Here is a 17,500-nt window from a genome sequence, read left to right on the forward strand (position 1 = left end):
GAAAGAGTCATGAGAAGATCGGTGATGCAGCCTTTGTAAACTACGCCCAAAAACTGTGGAACACGTTACCCAACAATATTAGGGAAGCCAATACGTTAGACATTTTTAAAAGGCAGCTTAAAACCTAAAGTCTCTTTAAAATCTCTTTACCAAAGCATTTGACTGACTTTACAATATTATACTACACTATTTCTCTATGTTTTATTCCCCATGTTTTTATGTTTAATTATTTTATCCCACTTTATGCTTTGCTCTTGCTGCTTGTTTTATACTGATTTTAAGTCTTATTTCTTACTGATGTAAAGCTCTTTGAACTGCAATCCCCCTGTATGAAAGGTGCTATACAAATAAAGTTATTATTATTATTATTATTATTATTATTATTATTATTATTATTATTATTATTATTATTATTATTATCACATTAACGTTACCTTGTCTTCTCCCGTTATTCCTCCTCCTCTTTTCTTTTCTTTTCTTTTCTTTCTTCCCTGGGCACCGGGTATCTTTATTAGTTTCGACATGGTGATGGCTAATTATTGTATTATTGTCAGGTAGTTAGCATCTTTTTTTCCCCCCGAGTCACGGCAGGTCAAGTGTCAGTTCAGAAAATCCCCCCGCCCCCCACTTCAACTTACCTGACTACGGGGGGGGCGCCATAGTTTATGGGCACTGTACGCAATGTAGGCGTAGTTAAGATTATAAGATGTACTTTTTTGATCCCAAATTGGGAAATTGTTTTATTATTAAATATCATTACTTTTTTGTTTTCTTCCTCCCAATTTTCGGCGCCCCCCCCAGCCATGGATGGATGTGCCCTTAGCATTCCTCTATTCCAAGGGCCGGCCCTGCACATTATAGTTATGCCTACTCAGGAAAACAAGTAATTGTTTGTGTCTCACACACAACCACTTATTCAACATGGAATGAATCCTCAGCAGGGAAAACTGCATCATACATTTCTGATCAACTGACAATTACACAATTAGAGTTAGTCACTAAGGGAAGAACACTGCTGTCCAACATCAGCTCCTCCTGTCCTCCTTTTTATTCTGCTTTACATGCGATCTTTTCTTATCCTCACCAACCTCTATGAATGCCTACTTGAATATGTGTCACCCTTTTCTCACGGTTAACTGTGTGAAATGTGTTTTTCATTGACTTCCTCACTAAATGTGTATTATTGAACCCGTATCTTGATCTTTTGTGCTTTTGTCATGACAAATGTCTCTTGGTTTATCGCACATTGTAGCCTCATTAAAGAGAGACAGTGGCCCCAACCTGTCTGCGTTTCAGACTCAGCTAATCAATAATGGATGCCCCCGCAAAGTGACTGGCAAAGATTATACCGTCACTATCTCCTGAGTTTCGGGAATCTTGTAGCTGTGTCCATGGTCAAGACCTTTGACTACATCAATGTTAAGTGAGTTAAAGTAGTGGAAATATTACTCAGCTAAAAGAAACGAATATTCATCAGTTGTTTTTCCAGTTTGACGGCAAGTTTAAAACCGATGTCGACCACCAACCATTTTGAACAATTGGTAATGACACATTATAATGCAGTTGTAAGTAACACAAAAGGTAAGGCCATTTGTGATTGGTAGATGATTTCTATGTTGTTACAATGCTTTTTTTGGCATTGGCAGATTTGTCACATTTTTCATGGGCGAACCCCACAGCTCTGCTGCTCATCCGACAACTGCTTGTTCCTCACAAATGTGGTACCATTGGAAAGGTAGGAAAACAGGCTTTCCAACGGTATAAGAGTTATTGTCAAAAAGCATTTTTACAACATAGAAATCATCTACCAAACACAAATTGCCTTACTTTTTGTGTTAAGTTTATATGAAGACACTGAGCAGATGTATGGTAACGACAAAGATCAATACATTTATAAACACCTACATCTGCTTGCAAAATAAAACATTAATTACATGTTTATATTAGGGGGATTTAAAGTTAAATTCTAGCACTGAATGAAAAAAAAACACACAGTTCTTGAATGCAACTTCCGATATATTTAGTCAGAAATAAACTCACTAGGTTTCAAAAGTGTAGGCACTGGGTGCTGTCATTATAGTGAGACATGTCTGTAATGTGTCATATGGTTTTCCTGATAAAGATAGTCACCAAATACGCAATCTATCAGGTTTTATTGGGTGCTTCCCTTTGTTCCCTTTGTGTGCCGGAAACAGGAAGTTGTGCAACATAGAGTCAGTTAACCTTATTGAAGACATGGTTTGTGGCCATTCTTCGGTTGAACATGTGGAAGACATATTTTTTAAATGTATTTGACAGGGACAGTGCACATTGATTAACATTTCTGTAAATGCTCCAGAGTTAGCCAACAGGCAATTTTTCATCTGACAGGTAAATACAATCAGTAAAACAACATTCAACATAGATGCTTATATTATGATCAAAGCATATATAAAAACAAAACAAAAATACGTATTCACAAAGCAGACAGATAGCAACAGGCACATGTGTCCAAACAGAGCGTTGTAAAGTGCAGATTGTGACAGTGTTGACAGAGCTGATTTTCCACCAAGCATGTTTTAAAATTAGATTTGAATAAACTGCAGGTGTTTTGTTCTCTAATCGTTACTGGGATTGAGTTCCACTGTTGTGCAGCTTTAAAAGAAAATGAAGATAGGCTGAATGAGCTCTTCCTTAATGGAACAACGCAGTCTCCTCTTGTTGCAGCTCTTGTTGACCTAGTTACAGGTGTGCGTATGGTGATAAAATGTCTGAGCGGAGGTGAGGTAAGGCCGTGTATTATGTTATACATGAGGCAAGCATTTGCATATCTAATTACATTTTCCCAGCTCAACAAGTTGTATTTTGTGACTATTGGGAAATTATGAGAATTAACTGATTTCTTATCTACTATTTTAATTGTTTGTTTGTATAATGATTCCAGGGGTTTAAGAGTGGTTGTACAGGCATGTGATGCATCAGAGCCGCCTCTGATGTACATGCACTCTATGGTTCTATCTCACGTCACCTACTGCTTAACAACATGTTTCTTCACACCCGCCCCGAAAGGGTTTTGTCATTTCTAGAGCCACAGTGTTAGTGTCACACAAATGTTGCAACACGGTTACAATTGGGCAACCTCCTCAGGCCAAACATCATTAGGTCATTTCAGTTATGCCTTCACTGTGAGCTGAACGGGGAAAACGAGGAAAGTCAAAACCTGACTTTAAGGTTTAAAAGATCATATCTGAGTCTCATGACTGTCTAACTCTCCCACTGTGTGTCTGCCTCTTTGTCAGTGGCCTCCTGTGTTGTGCTGTGCAGAGGCTGAGGAGCATGTGGCTCTGTGTCTCTGCCACAAAGGGAGAATGGCCTCTTTTGTGTACAAATGTTCTATATATCATTACTTTTATGCCAGGGAAGAAGAGCCCTGATATGTATAAACCTGAAGAAAGACATACACTCTGGTCCAAAACGTGCCATACTCTCCAAAGTGTCTACAAATATTTAACACCCTGTTGAAACAGTGAATGAATTATCTTGTTCTCCTCTCCACATTCTGACCCTCCTCCTCTCTGCGGAGGAGCAAAACTTCTAGATGAATACATAATTGATGAAGCCATTTATCAACCAGAAGTTTACTGCTGTGTGCTTCCCACATCATGACTACTTTATTACTGTACAAGAAGCAATGAAGGGCCAAAGGGATCGGAAGTTATCAGTTTTATTTCACAAAGGAGAGTGGCAATGTACTGGCAAGTCTCTCTAAAAGCATCTCTGTTCTTTGCGTGTCATGGCATTGCCCTTTTGTAGCACAAATACTTCTCTAGTACAGCTCCGGGGAAATACTTTTATAGGTTGTTTCTACTGTATCACAGGGGGTTATTTTTATATTTCTGATTATAAACGTCATCCTCAGTGAAGTTGGAACTGAAACTTATGGGCTCTCAAATGAAATGAAATGAAAATGATAATAGAATATGCTAAAAAGTGGTTAAAGTATCTTGCTACAAATAAAATAATTAAAATAACAATACAAATAAGTAGTTTGCAATATTCTTTTTTAGATTATACCAGCTAATGAGCAATGTCTACGTCTCTAGGTTCCTTAGCTGTGCAAACACGTCTTGTTTATTTAATCTGGAAACCCTAAATAAAGAGCCACTTTATAATTAAAATCCATTTCTCAGATATTTAGAGTAAAAATGATTTTGTTGAATATTGCCGTGTAGTTGATTTGTGCAAGTAAGTTTGTGGGTCTATGTTGGCCGTTGAACATAGAGCAATGACGATGCATTTCTTTCTGTTGGCTTATGCTGGATATTGGGCACAGAGAGGCCACTGTCAAGAACAGAGCCAGCAAGATATGTGTGTGTGTGTGTGTGTGTGTGTGTGTGTGTGTGTGTGTGTGTGTGTGTGTGTGTGTGTGTGTGTATGTGTGTGCGTGTGTGAGGGGTGCATTTGTGTTAAGTTTCTTTCAGTAATGTTCAGCCTTGTAGGGAGCCACTAGTTAAAGTTGAATTATTTATGACACAGAGGAGTTCCTCTCACCACTGCCGAACTGCTGAGAATGTTGACCACAAAAGCAAAAGTGCACAAACAATATGACAGGTCTTTGTAACGTAGAAGCTTTCAGCGGTCTCTATTGTTTCCGGATCAGTTTCATGCATAGAATGACATACTTAAAGATCTCTTACACTCTCAAATGGAAACTGCTGCGTAATGAAACATTACAGTTTTAAGGCACGTTTTTTTATAACGACCAACACGTAAGCATTCATTTGACTTAATTTACCACAGAGTCTGTCATAGCTTCATTTTCCCTTTATATTAATCCATTTTGGATTTTCTCTCTTGTGAATTCTTATCTTAGATTTGTGGAATATTTTGTCTAAAATGTGTGTGTTTTCCCTCTGTGCTGTCTCTGTATTCATCCTCTCTGTCACTGTAACGGGACCCTTGTGGCAGGCTACAGAGAGGGGTTTCTATGGAAACGAGGCAGAGACAACGGACAGTTCCTCAGCCGGAAATTTATTCTGTCAGAACGGGAAGGTGTTTTGAAGTATTTCAACAAGCATGATGTGAGTGTTTTATAACACTGTCTATTTTTTTACTAAATCTGTATTTGATTTGACGAGGAATGTTTAAATCTGACGTTGTTCAAAATAAGTCACTCTCTGAAGATATGCAGTGATCTCCATTCTTTTCTATTCTATTCATATAATTCTAACAATGTTTTTCCTCTCTGTAGGCCAGAGAGCCCAAAGCGATATTGAAGATCAACACTGTGAATGCCACTTTCCAGCCAACAAAAATCGGCGTTAACAACGGCCTGCAGATAACATATTTGAAGGACAACAGCACTAGGAATATCTTCATCTACCAGGAGGATGGAAAGGTGAGGGGCAGTGATGCTGTTTGGGGTTTTTTGGTGGGGGAGGAAAAGAGCAGGAGTGTTTGTAGGAAAAGGTATAAGAGTCCCTCTAGTGGAAATGGTTTGTCATTACAAGTATCAGAAGTTTATTTAAATAATAACTATGAATCCTTAATTGCTAAAGGCTTCCAAAAACTCATAAAGCATAATAAATACAATTGTGACAATATGCTGGTCTCTTTCAAATGGAGCACGTCTCCCTTGGCTTTAGAGCTTTTAAAAATGCCATTTAGAAAAAGCTATTTTGTCTTGTAATGTGTGCCTAATGTATTGCTGGGGTATTTATGGATTATCAGTGCAGACTTTGTGACTGAGGAGAATATTCTTTAGTAAGATTCTGTCACTAAAAGTCCTGATGTCCTTTCTTGAAGGAAATGGTGGACTGGTTCAACGCCATTAGAGCTGCCAGGTATCACTACCTGGAGGTGGCTTTTCCAGGAGCTTCCAAATCTGAGGTGAGTACAGTACATCTACACATACATACGGTTCAGGCTGAGAATACCTTCAATGCATTACTTTCTCCGATTTAAAAATGACAAGTAAAGCTAATTTGATTGCCGGACTGGGAGAAATAAACATAAATACTTAGTAGTTCAATTATAAATAATAGTTACATAAAAACGTTTTGTCGCACTATTTCTGGGAATCTGGCTTAGGCCCTGCATACATACACTCACACTCATTGATTACTTATTCACTTTTTTGTTTGTCTAGTTGTTGCAAAAGCTAACAAGGAACTACATAAAGGAAGGTTACATGGAGAAGACCGGTCCAAAGGTAATGCAGTTTTCTGTTAATGGAATACTCTTTTCACAAATGATGTATAGGTTAGAGAAATATGCTAAACCTATAACAGTGTCTTGCAAAGTATAAAAGCAAAGTTATACATTTGCTGAATGAATTGAGCTAATGCCATGTTTGTCCCACAGCACACAGAGGGCTTCAAGAAGAGATGGTTCACGATGGACGACAGGAGGCTCATGTACTTCAAAGACCCACTGGTATCCAAACTGTTTGCATTAATAAACCCCTTTATGTGTATGTGACCAGCAGATAGTGCTGTGTTCCTTTTACCTACTGTGCATTAGTCTGTTCAAAGGGAAAATGTCTTCAAAATCGTATTAGATATTCATTTTCCTATTAGATCTAAGGTAAATCTAGCTTTTGGCTTTAGCGCCCCATAGTGAAAACTACAAATCAGTTTTTTTTGCTTAATTCAAGATGATCAAACCCTGTGTTCCTCACTCCTCTGTCAGGATGCCTATGCGCGAGGCGAGGTGTTCATTGGCAGTAGGGAAAACAGCTACATCGTGCTCCCGGGCTTCTCCTCGAATATCCAAGGCTACCATTGGCAGTTTGGAATCACCATAGTAACCCCAGACAGGAAGTTTCTCTGTGCGTGTGAGACTGAAAAGGATCAGAAAGACTGGATCGCTGCATTTCAGACGGTTATCAACAGACCAATGCAGCCTCAGGAGTATGCAGGTGAGTTAAACAGCCAACTAAGTTAAATCGTTACTTAGCTCTTTTTCCCTCATTGTTGGAGTCTGATATATTTTTTTATATTCTCTCTGCAGTGGAGGCCTACTTTAAGCACAAACCATGACTGTCGTAGTGTTGGAACACCTGTTGGTGCAGGGAGTGGATCTGTCTGGCCTGAGATCTGTTTTTAGTCTCATTATTGAAGTCTTCATAATGTCTTAAGGGTGACGAAGAAAAAGACCTGAAGGTGAGACCGTTGGCATTCCCACAGTGACTCCTTCACTGTACCATCCTGCTCAGAATCACTCCTAACTCCCTCATCTGTTATGTGATGTGACTTACAGTATATACGTGAAAGAGGTCAGTCATCTTGACCTTAAAGTGCAAACAATTGCTTGAAGGAATCAGAATTGTTGCTGCTCAGATGTCAAAATACGTTTTTCTATGTTCCAAGTATGAATACTTAAAATACTTTGATGTTTAATACAACTGAAGAAGCCTTGCATTTCAACCAAATGTACAAACAGAGCCCTTCTGGCCAGTTATATGCAAACTAAGAGATTATCTGACAAACTGCAAAGATTCTGTAAATCAGAAACAATACAAACATGGTCTGTATATACTCATTTGTTTTCATGTAGGGGTATAATATTTAATTCTCAATGTATTTATTTTTGTAATTGTCTGATTTGCTATGTGCAGCTTTTAATATACATCTGCTATATATTAAGTGCCAAGTGTTGCAGGTTTGCTTTATTTTTGCTTTAAAAAAATATATACATTCATGCAGCTAAATATTAACTGCATTGATTTGTTTTCCAATCACATTTAAGAATTGAATTCCCTTTGTCAAACCAGTACATATTGTGATCCTTTTCAAGTATTGACTTAAGTGATATGATTATTTTTCCAGCAGAGGGAGACAAAGGACAAGCTTTACACTTACTATGACCCCCACCCAAAACTTGAGGGACTTGAACTAGCCCAGGACTAAATGCACAAAGTCTGAGTAAAGCTGAAATGGGGTCACTATTAAGGATAAAAGCCACATTCCCTGTGTTTTATTGTAGTTAACTTTCAGTTACAGGAAAGAAGTTGCACATTAAAAAGTAGTGGAACCAATAATACATTACTCTGAACATCAAGATTCAAGAAATATGAAAAAGTGCAGTACATACTGAACAGAGATAAGCAGTTTCTAGACATAAAGTGAAACCTACCAAAGCAAGCTGTACAAAAAGAGGCCTATGCTTCTTTTACAAAGAACAGTTTAATCCTGTTAACAGATCATAAGAAAACGTACTCGTCGGACATTTCAGAAAGCATTGCACTATCTACCCATTTATATATTCATGAATGGAAAAAAAGCTGCCTACTAATGTTTGCACACTGACTACTAATAAAACAAGAGAAATATACACATGTGTGTCATACACAATACAGTAAGTCTTCATTTCCCCAATATACCCCCAACAATTGCACACATACTCTTATCTACGATCTAAAGTGCTATTTTCCACAGTTATGAAAAGAAAATGTTTCACATCGTGTTTGTAAGATCCTGATTCAAACAATTTAATAACTAAATCATAAATATTAATTTAGAAGAAAGGTTGCATTAGAGCTTTTCAAGACTCAACATTGATCCTCTAATATTGAAAATATACCAAACATGTTTAAGGTTCTTTGACCCATGCACTGCCTTGTTTCTGAATGCTTGTTTAAACTACTGTATATTTCATTTTTGCATCTAGCATGAATTCAAATCTAATAAAATACTTTGTGGCTCACGATGCTCTTCTAATCTGTACATCATATCTTTGTATACAGAATAGCAATATACATGATTAAAAGTAAGACATGTTTCCCTATATCCACAGCTGAATCATGGAAATGCTTAGATTGAGTTTATGCTGGTGAGCTAAACTGGCTCCAAGGAACCTGTTTATTGACTGAAATTAACACTAGACCATGGACCAAACACACATCAAAATACATATTTTATATTAACATTCATCCACACGCTCTTCAAGAAGAGAACATTCAACCAGAAATACCATTGTTACATTTTAAATGGATGTGAGAAATAAATAGCATTACAAAAGGTATATTGTAAACAGTTTTAAATCCCTTTACAATCAAACCTAAAGGGTGGTGCCTGATTCTGGGTTCAAAATGTCATGCAGCTACAGCAGGAAATGTCCATTAATATGTTAATAATGGAGTTGTGCAGGGTTTATATCTATCTTTTGCACACCACACTACGGGGCTACTTTCACAGCTGCAGGATGGAGATGATTGAGGAAAAGCAGGACAGACAAAACAGAATAGGGCAGTGAGAGGAGTGCAGAACAACAGATGGAGGGCGATTTGAGAGTGGAGAAAAATGAAGGGCAAAAAGATTCATTACTGGAGCCGACTCTTATCTCAGATCAGGCCAGATAGGAAAACCTAGAGTACGAACACGAGTGATCCTCACACATAAACACACACTCTCTCTCAGATCCAGAGGATGATGAGGGCAGGCTTTAAGACCTGCAGCATCCGGTGGTCTTCATCTCCTTGTTTACATACTCCTGGAGCTTAAACTTCTCAATGGGATCCTTTATAGAGCGGTGCTTCAGCTCCCTGAGACAAAAAGAGATTATAAGGTGAGTTCAAACAAAATGAAGCTAACGTAAACACTGCAAAGTATCATGTTGTGTCTTACGTTTCTCAAAAAACGAATGTAGGAAAGTGTTATGTGAGAACAACGTTTCAAGGTTCTTTATTTGTCATACGAACATAGCTACAGAGTAGTTATGTCGATGAAAATCTTAGGTCACAGGGTTCTCCAACAGTGCAACACAATAATATAGAAAAAAGGGCAAATATAGTGCAAGTAAATATTAAAAAGTAAATACAAAAAGAAAAATTGTTTAGAAAAAGTGAAGTATTGAAATAAGAGTCTATATGCAAGCTATTGGAATGATACATTAGATAAATAATTACTAAGTAGCAGATGAATGTTATGGATGTTGTTACACCAGCTCTATCATGTATTGTTTTTTTAGATAAGTATATAACATTCACATCACATTTTTATATTCCTTAATGACAGTATTGTGCAGTTAGATCATCTTCATCTTAAAATGAAGAAACGTGTCTTAATCAGACCGATCCACACCACTCGTACAGAGAGCGATACTCACTTCGCCACACCGTTGAAGGCCAGCTCTACATTGAGACCTGACCTGGCGCTGGTCTCCATGAAGGGAACTCCGAACTCCTGCAGAGTGAAAGCACTGACAGTTATTGGTGAATCTAGTTTAGAAGACCCAAAAAGATGTACGATTATTAAACACTTTTAAAGGCTCCTGCTTCACCGATACTCCATTTTCTTTTTCTTTGAAATGAAGACTGTTAAAAAAAGTTTACAAAAAGGTAACAGCACTTTTGCAGCACAACAGTGAACTAGTTTACTTTGGGTAAATCCAGCATAGATGTGATAAATATGTCTCCGTGCTTTCCCACTGCAGGGGAATTTGTCTCAGCCCAAAGCGATGATAACTGATGCTCCTCCTTACCTTCCAGTCTGAAGTTACTTTGTGGCACTTGATGCTCCCACTTCTTGGGGGAATCTCTTGGCTGTCTGCCATTTGTTCTGTGTGCATGCAGTGAAGCAACAGTCGTGGAGATGGATGAAAGGAAATATTTGCTTCTGGTTTTAGTGCTTTGTGCTTGTATTTGTATCCACCAGGACTATGAAACTGTGTATGACCGGCATGATGAATACATCTTCTGCAGAAGGTCTTACAACTTTGATAGAAAATGACACAAGGCAGAATAATGATAATAATCTAGATCTGAGGTGTCTTTCTTTGATGTATAATAATAATAATACAAAATTCGATTTGTAAAGCACCTTTCATTGCTCACAGCAATCCCAAGGTGCTACAGGAGGCATAATAAAAACAAACAAAAGTTGAATCAAAAGTTTTTAAAAAGAAAGGTTTGTAGGCCTTTCTTCTAGGCGTCAGTGGTCTGTGGAGTCCTCAGGTGGTCGGGAGGGAATTCCACAGGTGAGGAGCAGCTGCACAGAAAGCCCGATCCCCCATTGGCAGAGTTTGGTCCTCGGGGGGCAAAGCCGATGGTTGGTTGTGGAGCGGAGGTTGCGTGTGGAGGTTTGTGTTGTGAGGAGTTCCTTCAGGTATGGAGGAGCGTTCCCGTGGATGCATTGATGGGCGAGCAGTGCGATGTTGTATTCGATCCAGAATGAGACAGGAAGCCAGTGGAGGGAATGAAGAACGGGTTGTTGTACTTTCTCACCCTCATCAGGATCCTAGCGGCACTGTTCTGTACGCATTGGAGCTTCTGAAGGCTCCCGCTAGGAGTCCCGATGAGGAGAGCGTTGCAGTAATCGAGCTTTGAGGAGGCGAAGGCATGGACCAGTTGTTCAGCATCTGACAGGGAGAGTGTGGGACAGAGTTTTGCAATGTGCCTGAGGTGGTAGAAGGCGGGACCTGGTTTGGTGTGCCAACTAAAACAGCTTCTGTTTTGGAGCTATTGAGCTGCAATAAGTTTTGTTGCATCCAAGCTTGTATCTCCTCAATGCAGGTGTTGATGGGAACGGTGATGATGATGGTGACAGTGAGGATGCTTGTGGGATAGGGTCTGTCTATATAGCTGCGTGTCATCAGCGTAGCAATGGAATGATATTCCATGCTTGCTGATGACACGGCCAAGGGGCAGAGTGTACAGGATGAACAGAGTGGGCCCGAGAACTGACCCTTGAGGGACACCACAGGTGACAGGGTGTGTCTGGGACCTCGCACCTCCCAAGGAGACGTACTCTGTTCTTCCAGACAGGTAGGACTGGAACCAGCTCAGGGTGGAGTCAGAGAGTCCGATGGTGTGTTTGAGGCGCTGAAGGAGGATGTTATGGTCAACAGTGTTGAATGCTGCAGTCAGATCCAGGAGGATGAGGAGCGATGGGGATCCAGTGTCAGCCGCCATCAACAGGTCGTTTGTGACCCTGACCAGAGCTTGTATCTATCCTATTGGTTTGCAGGTGGTTCCTTTTCCTCACAGAGCAGAAAGAAATGATCTCTGGATAATCCCAGCTTTCTTTAACATTCCTAATCTTCTCATATGCCATACAAATTAAATCCTCCATTCAAATGCAGTTGGAAAATATCAAAGGATTCACTATAATTCACCTTTGCCAGCCTCTCGCCATCTTCTCTCTTCACCACCCTCTCATGAGTGGCATCAGCCTGGTGAGACAGAAACACAGAGTCACACACTGAGGCGTCGTGCATCAACATCAGTGCGAAAAACCACAACATCCACCCCCTCACACACTGATCTGCTCGCTATTTGTCCACAGTTTACATACAAGCCTGTCCTGGTGTTCAGGTCTGATGGCAGCTAATGAGTCATGATTGACTCTCAGGATGCTAATTATGCGCTGATAGAGTGTTGTGGACTAAGAGACGACAGAGCTCCAAAGCAGAGACATCTGTTCTCAGCTCAGATGGAGGGACGTGAATGGCAATTATGAAAAAAAAGAAAAGTGTAGCAGTGATATTTGCAAATTAGCTGGCTGAGATAATGTCAGATTTTAGCTTTGAAAGAATAAGACAAATTGTAATTGGAGAGATAATAGCCTTTCAACAACATTGCATCTCTACAGCACATTGGGATAAGTTATATCAGACAACAGACTACTTATTTGCCAGTTAAAAAAGATTTTTTGAAAAAGATTTATTGCCAGACTTATCCCAGAGCAGAACAATTGGCAGTATTGTCATTTAAGTCAATAACTATTTTATCAAAGAAAAGGTAATATAGTATTGAATTGAAACGCAGCATATAGTGTTCATGTGTATAGAATATTTCTTCTATCTTTCCCACAATGCCTTGCCTTGTTTCCAAGCAGCATGAGCACCACATCCTGTTGAGCGTATTCATGGATTTCAGTCAGCCATGCCTGTAAAAAGATACAGGACAAAGAGACAAGAGAGAGAGAAGACGGAGGAGAGACATCATGAGTGAAAAAAAAAACTAAAACCTGAGATAAGAAACAAGAAGGAAGAAATATGTGATACAAATAAAAATGGTTTCCGGGAAGGGAAACCTTGTCTGGGACTTGTCAAGGACAAGCCTGAGCACTTCATTTATTAACCCGAAAAAAGAGGAAGAGGAAAGTGGGAGCGACTACGACATGAAGATGGAGGAAGGAAGACATTTTTTTTGAACAGACAAAAAAAACGTAGGCAAGGACAAAGAGATAAAAGCAATAACTAGCATCTGAGAAAGATGAACACTGAGAGGGAGGGTGTCTGTAACACCCAGTTTAAATCAACACCGTCTGATCCACCCGTCCTTCCTTAACTACAGTTTGTACACAGGGGAAAGCTTTACAGGCAAACAAAATGCACTGTATGAGGCCAACAGCACTTAAAGCATCCAGTCATGAGCTTTTAATCAGCTCAGACGACACCTGCGGACCCCACCTGCTGAAATAATATCCCTCATCTCAGCACAAATCCTAATTGAACCACAGTGAATTACTCCACATTGGATTTCTGACTGAGGCGATTAATTGTCCTTTCCTCTGTTAGTCCTTCTCCAGAGCAGTTTCAAGGCCTCTGGAATGAATCAGTGATGACTGTATTCGCAAAGGGACTTCACCGGGGTCCCCTCCAGCCAAAGGTGATGTGAAATAACAGGATGAGATAAGAAATATGTGGATGTCTGAATGCCTTAATATCAGAGAGGTTAAGAAAGAATATGAATGAGTCAATTGGAAGACTTAATATAAACAGTAGGTGATGCATCAAAATGTATAAAACATGAACTTGTTTCCATCTTTCAGTGTCCAATTTGCTGTCCGTAGCATTTGTAAACCTTCTCCCAGTATATTAGTATTCAGACGTAGTTAAACCCCCCACACAGTGGCCTGACAGTGGAGCCTGGAGCTTTCCCCCAGACAATGACACATCCAACAGAATGATGCACCACCCTCTACAGGCTCACATGGTTGGCATTGAATGACAAAATGCTCACACCCACAGGTGCTAATAAATAACAATATCTGCATTTTAGTCATCACCCCATACTACAAACTGAGAAAGTGAGTGACTTGCTGCCTGAGTCCAAATGCTTAGTACGCACAAGGGAGAAGATGACATTTAAAAAAAGAAAGTGTTTTTCCGTTTAAAACAAATAAAATCAAGAAATCAATGTTGAATCAGGTTTGTAATGTGGTGTGCTTAATGAGGTCAGAGAGGTCAGTTGGTTTGAGAGATGGTCGCCCTGAGTTTCATTATTAAGGTAGCCAGCTCCACCTGTGGGGAGTGGAGGGCAGATCAAGAGGGATATTTAAAGCGATAAGAAATAAGGTCTGTGTGAGCCCTCTGATTTTCTGAGGTAGCTGAGAAAAGATTGCGTTTGGTCGTCTGAATTTGGCTTTCATCCTGTGCTGAAGGAGTGGAATGTCACCGAGAAGCATTTTCCATATGGATAATTACCTGCTCCATGCATAATTACATTACTTGTCAAGGATTTGTCAACTGTTTGCCATAATTGCTTTTTGAAATTGGCTCGTCTCTGAAGTCTGCTCATGCTTTTAAATAACCTGTTTGTATGAGGAAACCCGTGTCATTCAAATTAACATACTGCTGTGAACGTTTGGCCTTTGTTTTAAAAAGGTTGTTCCTCTACCCCCCCCCCCCCCCCCCTTTGCACATTTCCCTCTCCCACGTGAATTTGACAGCTTGCCTCTGTGACTCTCCATATGCTGCGATTACTGATGAAGCGTTTATAAACCATAGCTCGTAATTAGATCAGTCAGGTGGTTATTATAGCGCACTGCCACATGGGTCATTTCATAGATTCATCATTTACTCCAGAAGATGTCACTTGTCACCCCCATCCAGGAACATTTAAGTCTCCTATTATCATTCATTGCGAATGACAAGTGGACAAACTGAACAGCAACAACAGATCAATTCAGTGTGAGTTAGATATCATCATTTGAATATAAGGCAAGGCAAGTTTATTTATATAGCACTTTTCAACACAAGGCAATTCAAAGTGCTTTACAAAAAATGAAAGACATTAAGAAAATGGCCTTTAAAATCAGTCTAAGGGAGATTAGACATGTTGGTGCATTTATATGCTCCGATAGTTGATGCTCAAAAAAACAACACAACTGCATTTAGAGACCAGCCTCCAGCAAGTGATAATTGAAGAGTAAACAAGCTTACATAGATAATGACACTGTGATGAACAGCCATCTGAGAGCCATTACATCCCTGTGAGAAGCTGAACAAACAGTGCCATCCTGTCAGGTCTCTCCTCCAAACAATGTAAGCCTGAAACATGAGGCTCTGGAGCAACAGTATTTTACAGTAAAAAAAAAAAAAAAGCCAGTTGCCATGGCTGGAGGAAGGAAGGTTCATTTGAATTCAAGACTAATATCTGGATCTCTTGCCAAATGTCAGAGTACAACGTAGGGCTGCTCGATTATGGGAAAAATCATAATCTCTATTATTTTGGTCAATAATTGATATCACGATTATTAAAAACGATTATCCATTTACTTTGAAAACATCCAATTATTGAAAAAAAAAATGTGAACAGTATGTTTTTAACAGTTGATTACCCTGAACCTTAAGTATAATTCAACTGAAAAACCAATATAAAAAAAAAAAAGTTTTATTTCAATGTTTTCATAATCGTTGCAAGCCAAAATCGTAATTGCGATTAAAATACAATTAATTGAGCAGCCCTAGTACAACATGGCCCGGTGGCAGAAGAGGTAATAAATGTCTCTGCTCGTTGCCCTGGCAATTACAAACAATCTGGCACATCAGAGGCAGCTGGGAGTTTGTTTTGCTTGCAAGGGCAAAAACACTTCACCACCTTTGGATTTCTCAGTAGTCAGGGCTCTGATGAATTAAAAATGTTGATGCAATATTTGAATTTGACAAAATGAGAATTAGTTGGCATTTGCTCCAATATAGAATTCTTAATACATCGTTGAAACTCACACCGCTCAACTGTAGAAGTAAGAGACGATAACAAAAGGCAGAGAGGACGATGCGACAGAGGGAGAGAACGAGCGAACGAGCCAGAGATGTGACAGAGAGGGTGCCAAAAGGAAGCAAGATGGAGAGACAGACAGTGACACAGAAAGACAAGACAAAGACAAAAAGATCTTTCTTAAAGGAGGGAAGATAAAAAGGCAGATGGCTGCTACGGTGTGACATTGGTGTGACAAGTTGTCACTGGTGGATGTTTGTGAGGGTACTTCTGATGTTGCCCGATTTCCGTTTGTTGTCAATGAGAAGAAAAAGCAGAGCTGTGTCCTACATTGGGAAGACTAGTCAGATCTGCTGGTAAAGGAATACTTCCTTTTTCTTCCAGAGACAGAGAGAGTTGTTTACCTACCAGAACCCAACAGCAGGTCTAATCTTTACGTACAATTTCCTCAGATACTTTAAATCTCAGTTTCACATTCACCATTCAACATATAGGAGATTTGACTTTGAGGTCTGTATTCAAATATATTGCCATTTCTCAAATTAAGGGATCAGTACCTAAACACGGGTTATGTATAGGCGCTTAAATATTGTTGAAATGATAGCTAGCTTGTGTGCTATCAAGACCCCTAGTTGTACAGTATTGCTTGATTACAAGATGAAAACTGATAACACAACATGTGTTGCCATATTAAACTCTTTTCATAAAAAAAACCATAACATCTGAATGGTGTCCTTGAACCAGACAGACGGCAGGAGTCTGCTCCCAACATCCGGCAGAGTCGCACTGAGCCATATAGGAGTGCAAGGAGAAAGTAGGACTTCTCCCCTGAGAGCAGGTTTAAGCTCCGAGAGGCAGCTCAGTTACATGATGTCACAATCTGACACGCAAGGATCACACATTCATGCAGGGACACAACCAACATCAATATTCCATTCATGCCAAACCAGGGTTCATAATTCTGTCATTGGCATTTTCAGATCTGCTTGTTGACATTTGTGGAATCACAGATTTGATTGGCACATCAAATATCTTCATGTGATCAAGTCCCTTTTGTATAATAATACTGGATGACTGATGTGCTTCGAAAAGCTGCAATGAGAGTGAGCCTGGTATAAAAAGGAACTATCCTCACCTCTCTCCACGCTCTCAAATTAGTTTATGTGCTGTAGAAGCTGAACATATGCACTGACCCTAAACCTGTGTCTTTCAGTCAGGGATAGGTTTATACCGGTGTAAACAAATAAATCTAATAAAAAGCTATTCATTTTGGAGTGGAAGCTTTGATTTATATTTAAGAATGAATAAAATGATTGCTGCTTTGCTGCAAGGAAAACTTCTCCTTGTTATTCATCAGTTGCCTTTTTTATGGATATTAATACCATTCAGCTTGGCCCTGAGCAGACGGCACAAAGACAAAACAAATTGCCAAAGGGAGAAAAATGACTGTTGAGCTAAGTATAAAACAAGGTCAACACAACATTCGCAGATTCAGGTTGTTTCTTGGAGAAAGAACAAGCCAAAAGAAAGTACTGGCAACCATGCCATGGTCTCTAACTTGCTCTGAAACTGCAA

At 39.5% G+C, this 17,500-nt stretch overlaps 2 protein-coding genes across 4 annotated transcripts in view; one reads left to right on the top strand and one right to left on the bottom strand.

The window, feature by feature from the left end:
• The window catches only part of LOC307015357 (arf-GAP with dual PH domain-containing protein 1-like), a 16,128-nt gene extending 7,442 nt beyond the window's left edge, over positions 1-8,686 (top strand). The window contains exons 5-11 of the mRNA XM_079643893.1: positions 4,948-5,060; positions 5,231-5,377; positions 5,785-5,868; positions 6,128-6,190; positions 6,343-6,414; positions 6,670-6,898; positions 6,991-8,686. Of these exons, the coding sequence (XP_079500019.1) occupies positions 4,948-5,060; positions 5,231-5,377; positions 5,785-5,868; positions 6,128-6,190; positions 6,343-6,414; positions 6,670-6,898; positions 6,991-7,019 (737 nt within the window). The 3' untranslated portion in view covers positions 7,020-8,686. The remainder of the gene's footprint in view (positions 1-4,947; positions 5,061-5,230; positions 5,378-5,784; positions 5,869-6,127; positions 6,191-6,342; positions 6,415-6,669; positions 6,899-6,990) is intronic.
• The window catches only part of LOC307015358 (ras-related protein Rab-26-like), a 50,984-nt gene continuing 41,150 nt past the window's right edge, over positions 7,667-17,500 (bottom strand). For all 3 annotated transcript variants that reach the window (XM_079643895.1, XM_079643896.1, XM_079643894.1), the window contains 4 exons: positions 12,801-12,866; positions 12,094-12,150; positions 10,087-10,163; positions 7,667-9,523 (listed from right to left, as the gene is read on the bottom strand). In XM_079643895.1, coding sequence (XP_079500021.1) covers positions 9,424-9,523; positions 10,087-10,163; positions 12,094-12,150; positions 12,801-12,866 — 300 coding nt within the window. In that variant the 3' untranslated portion in view covers positions 7,667-9,423. The remainder of the gene's footprint in view (positions 9,524-10,086; positions 10,164-12,093; positions 12,151-12,800; positions 12,867-17,500) is intronic.

The sequence above is a fragment of the Notothenia rossii genome (assembly GCF_949606895.1).
Source record: "Notothenia rossii genome assembly, chromosome: 8".
In the NCBI taxonomy this organism is placed as follows: domain Eukaryota; kingdom Metazoa; phylum Chordata; class Actinopteri; order Perciformes; family Nototheniidae; genus Notothenia; species Notothenia rossii.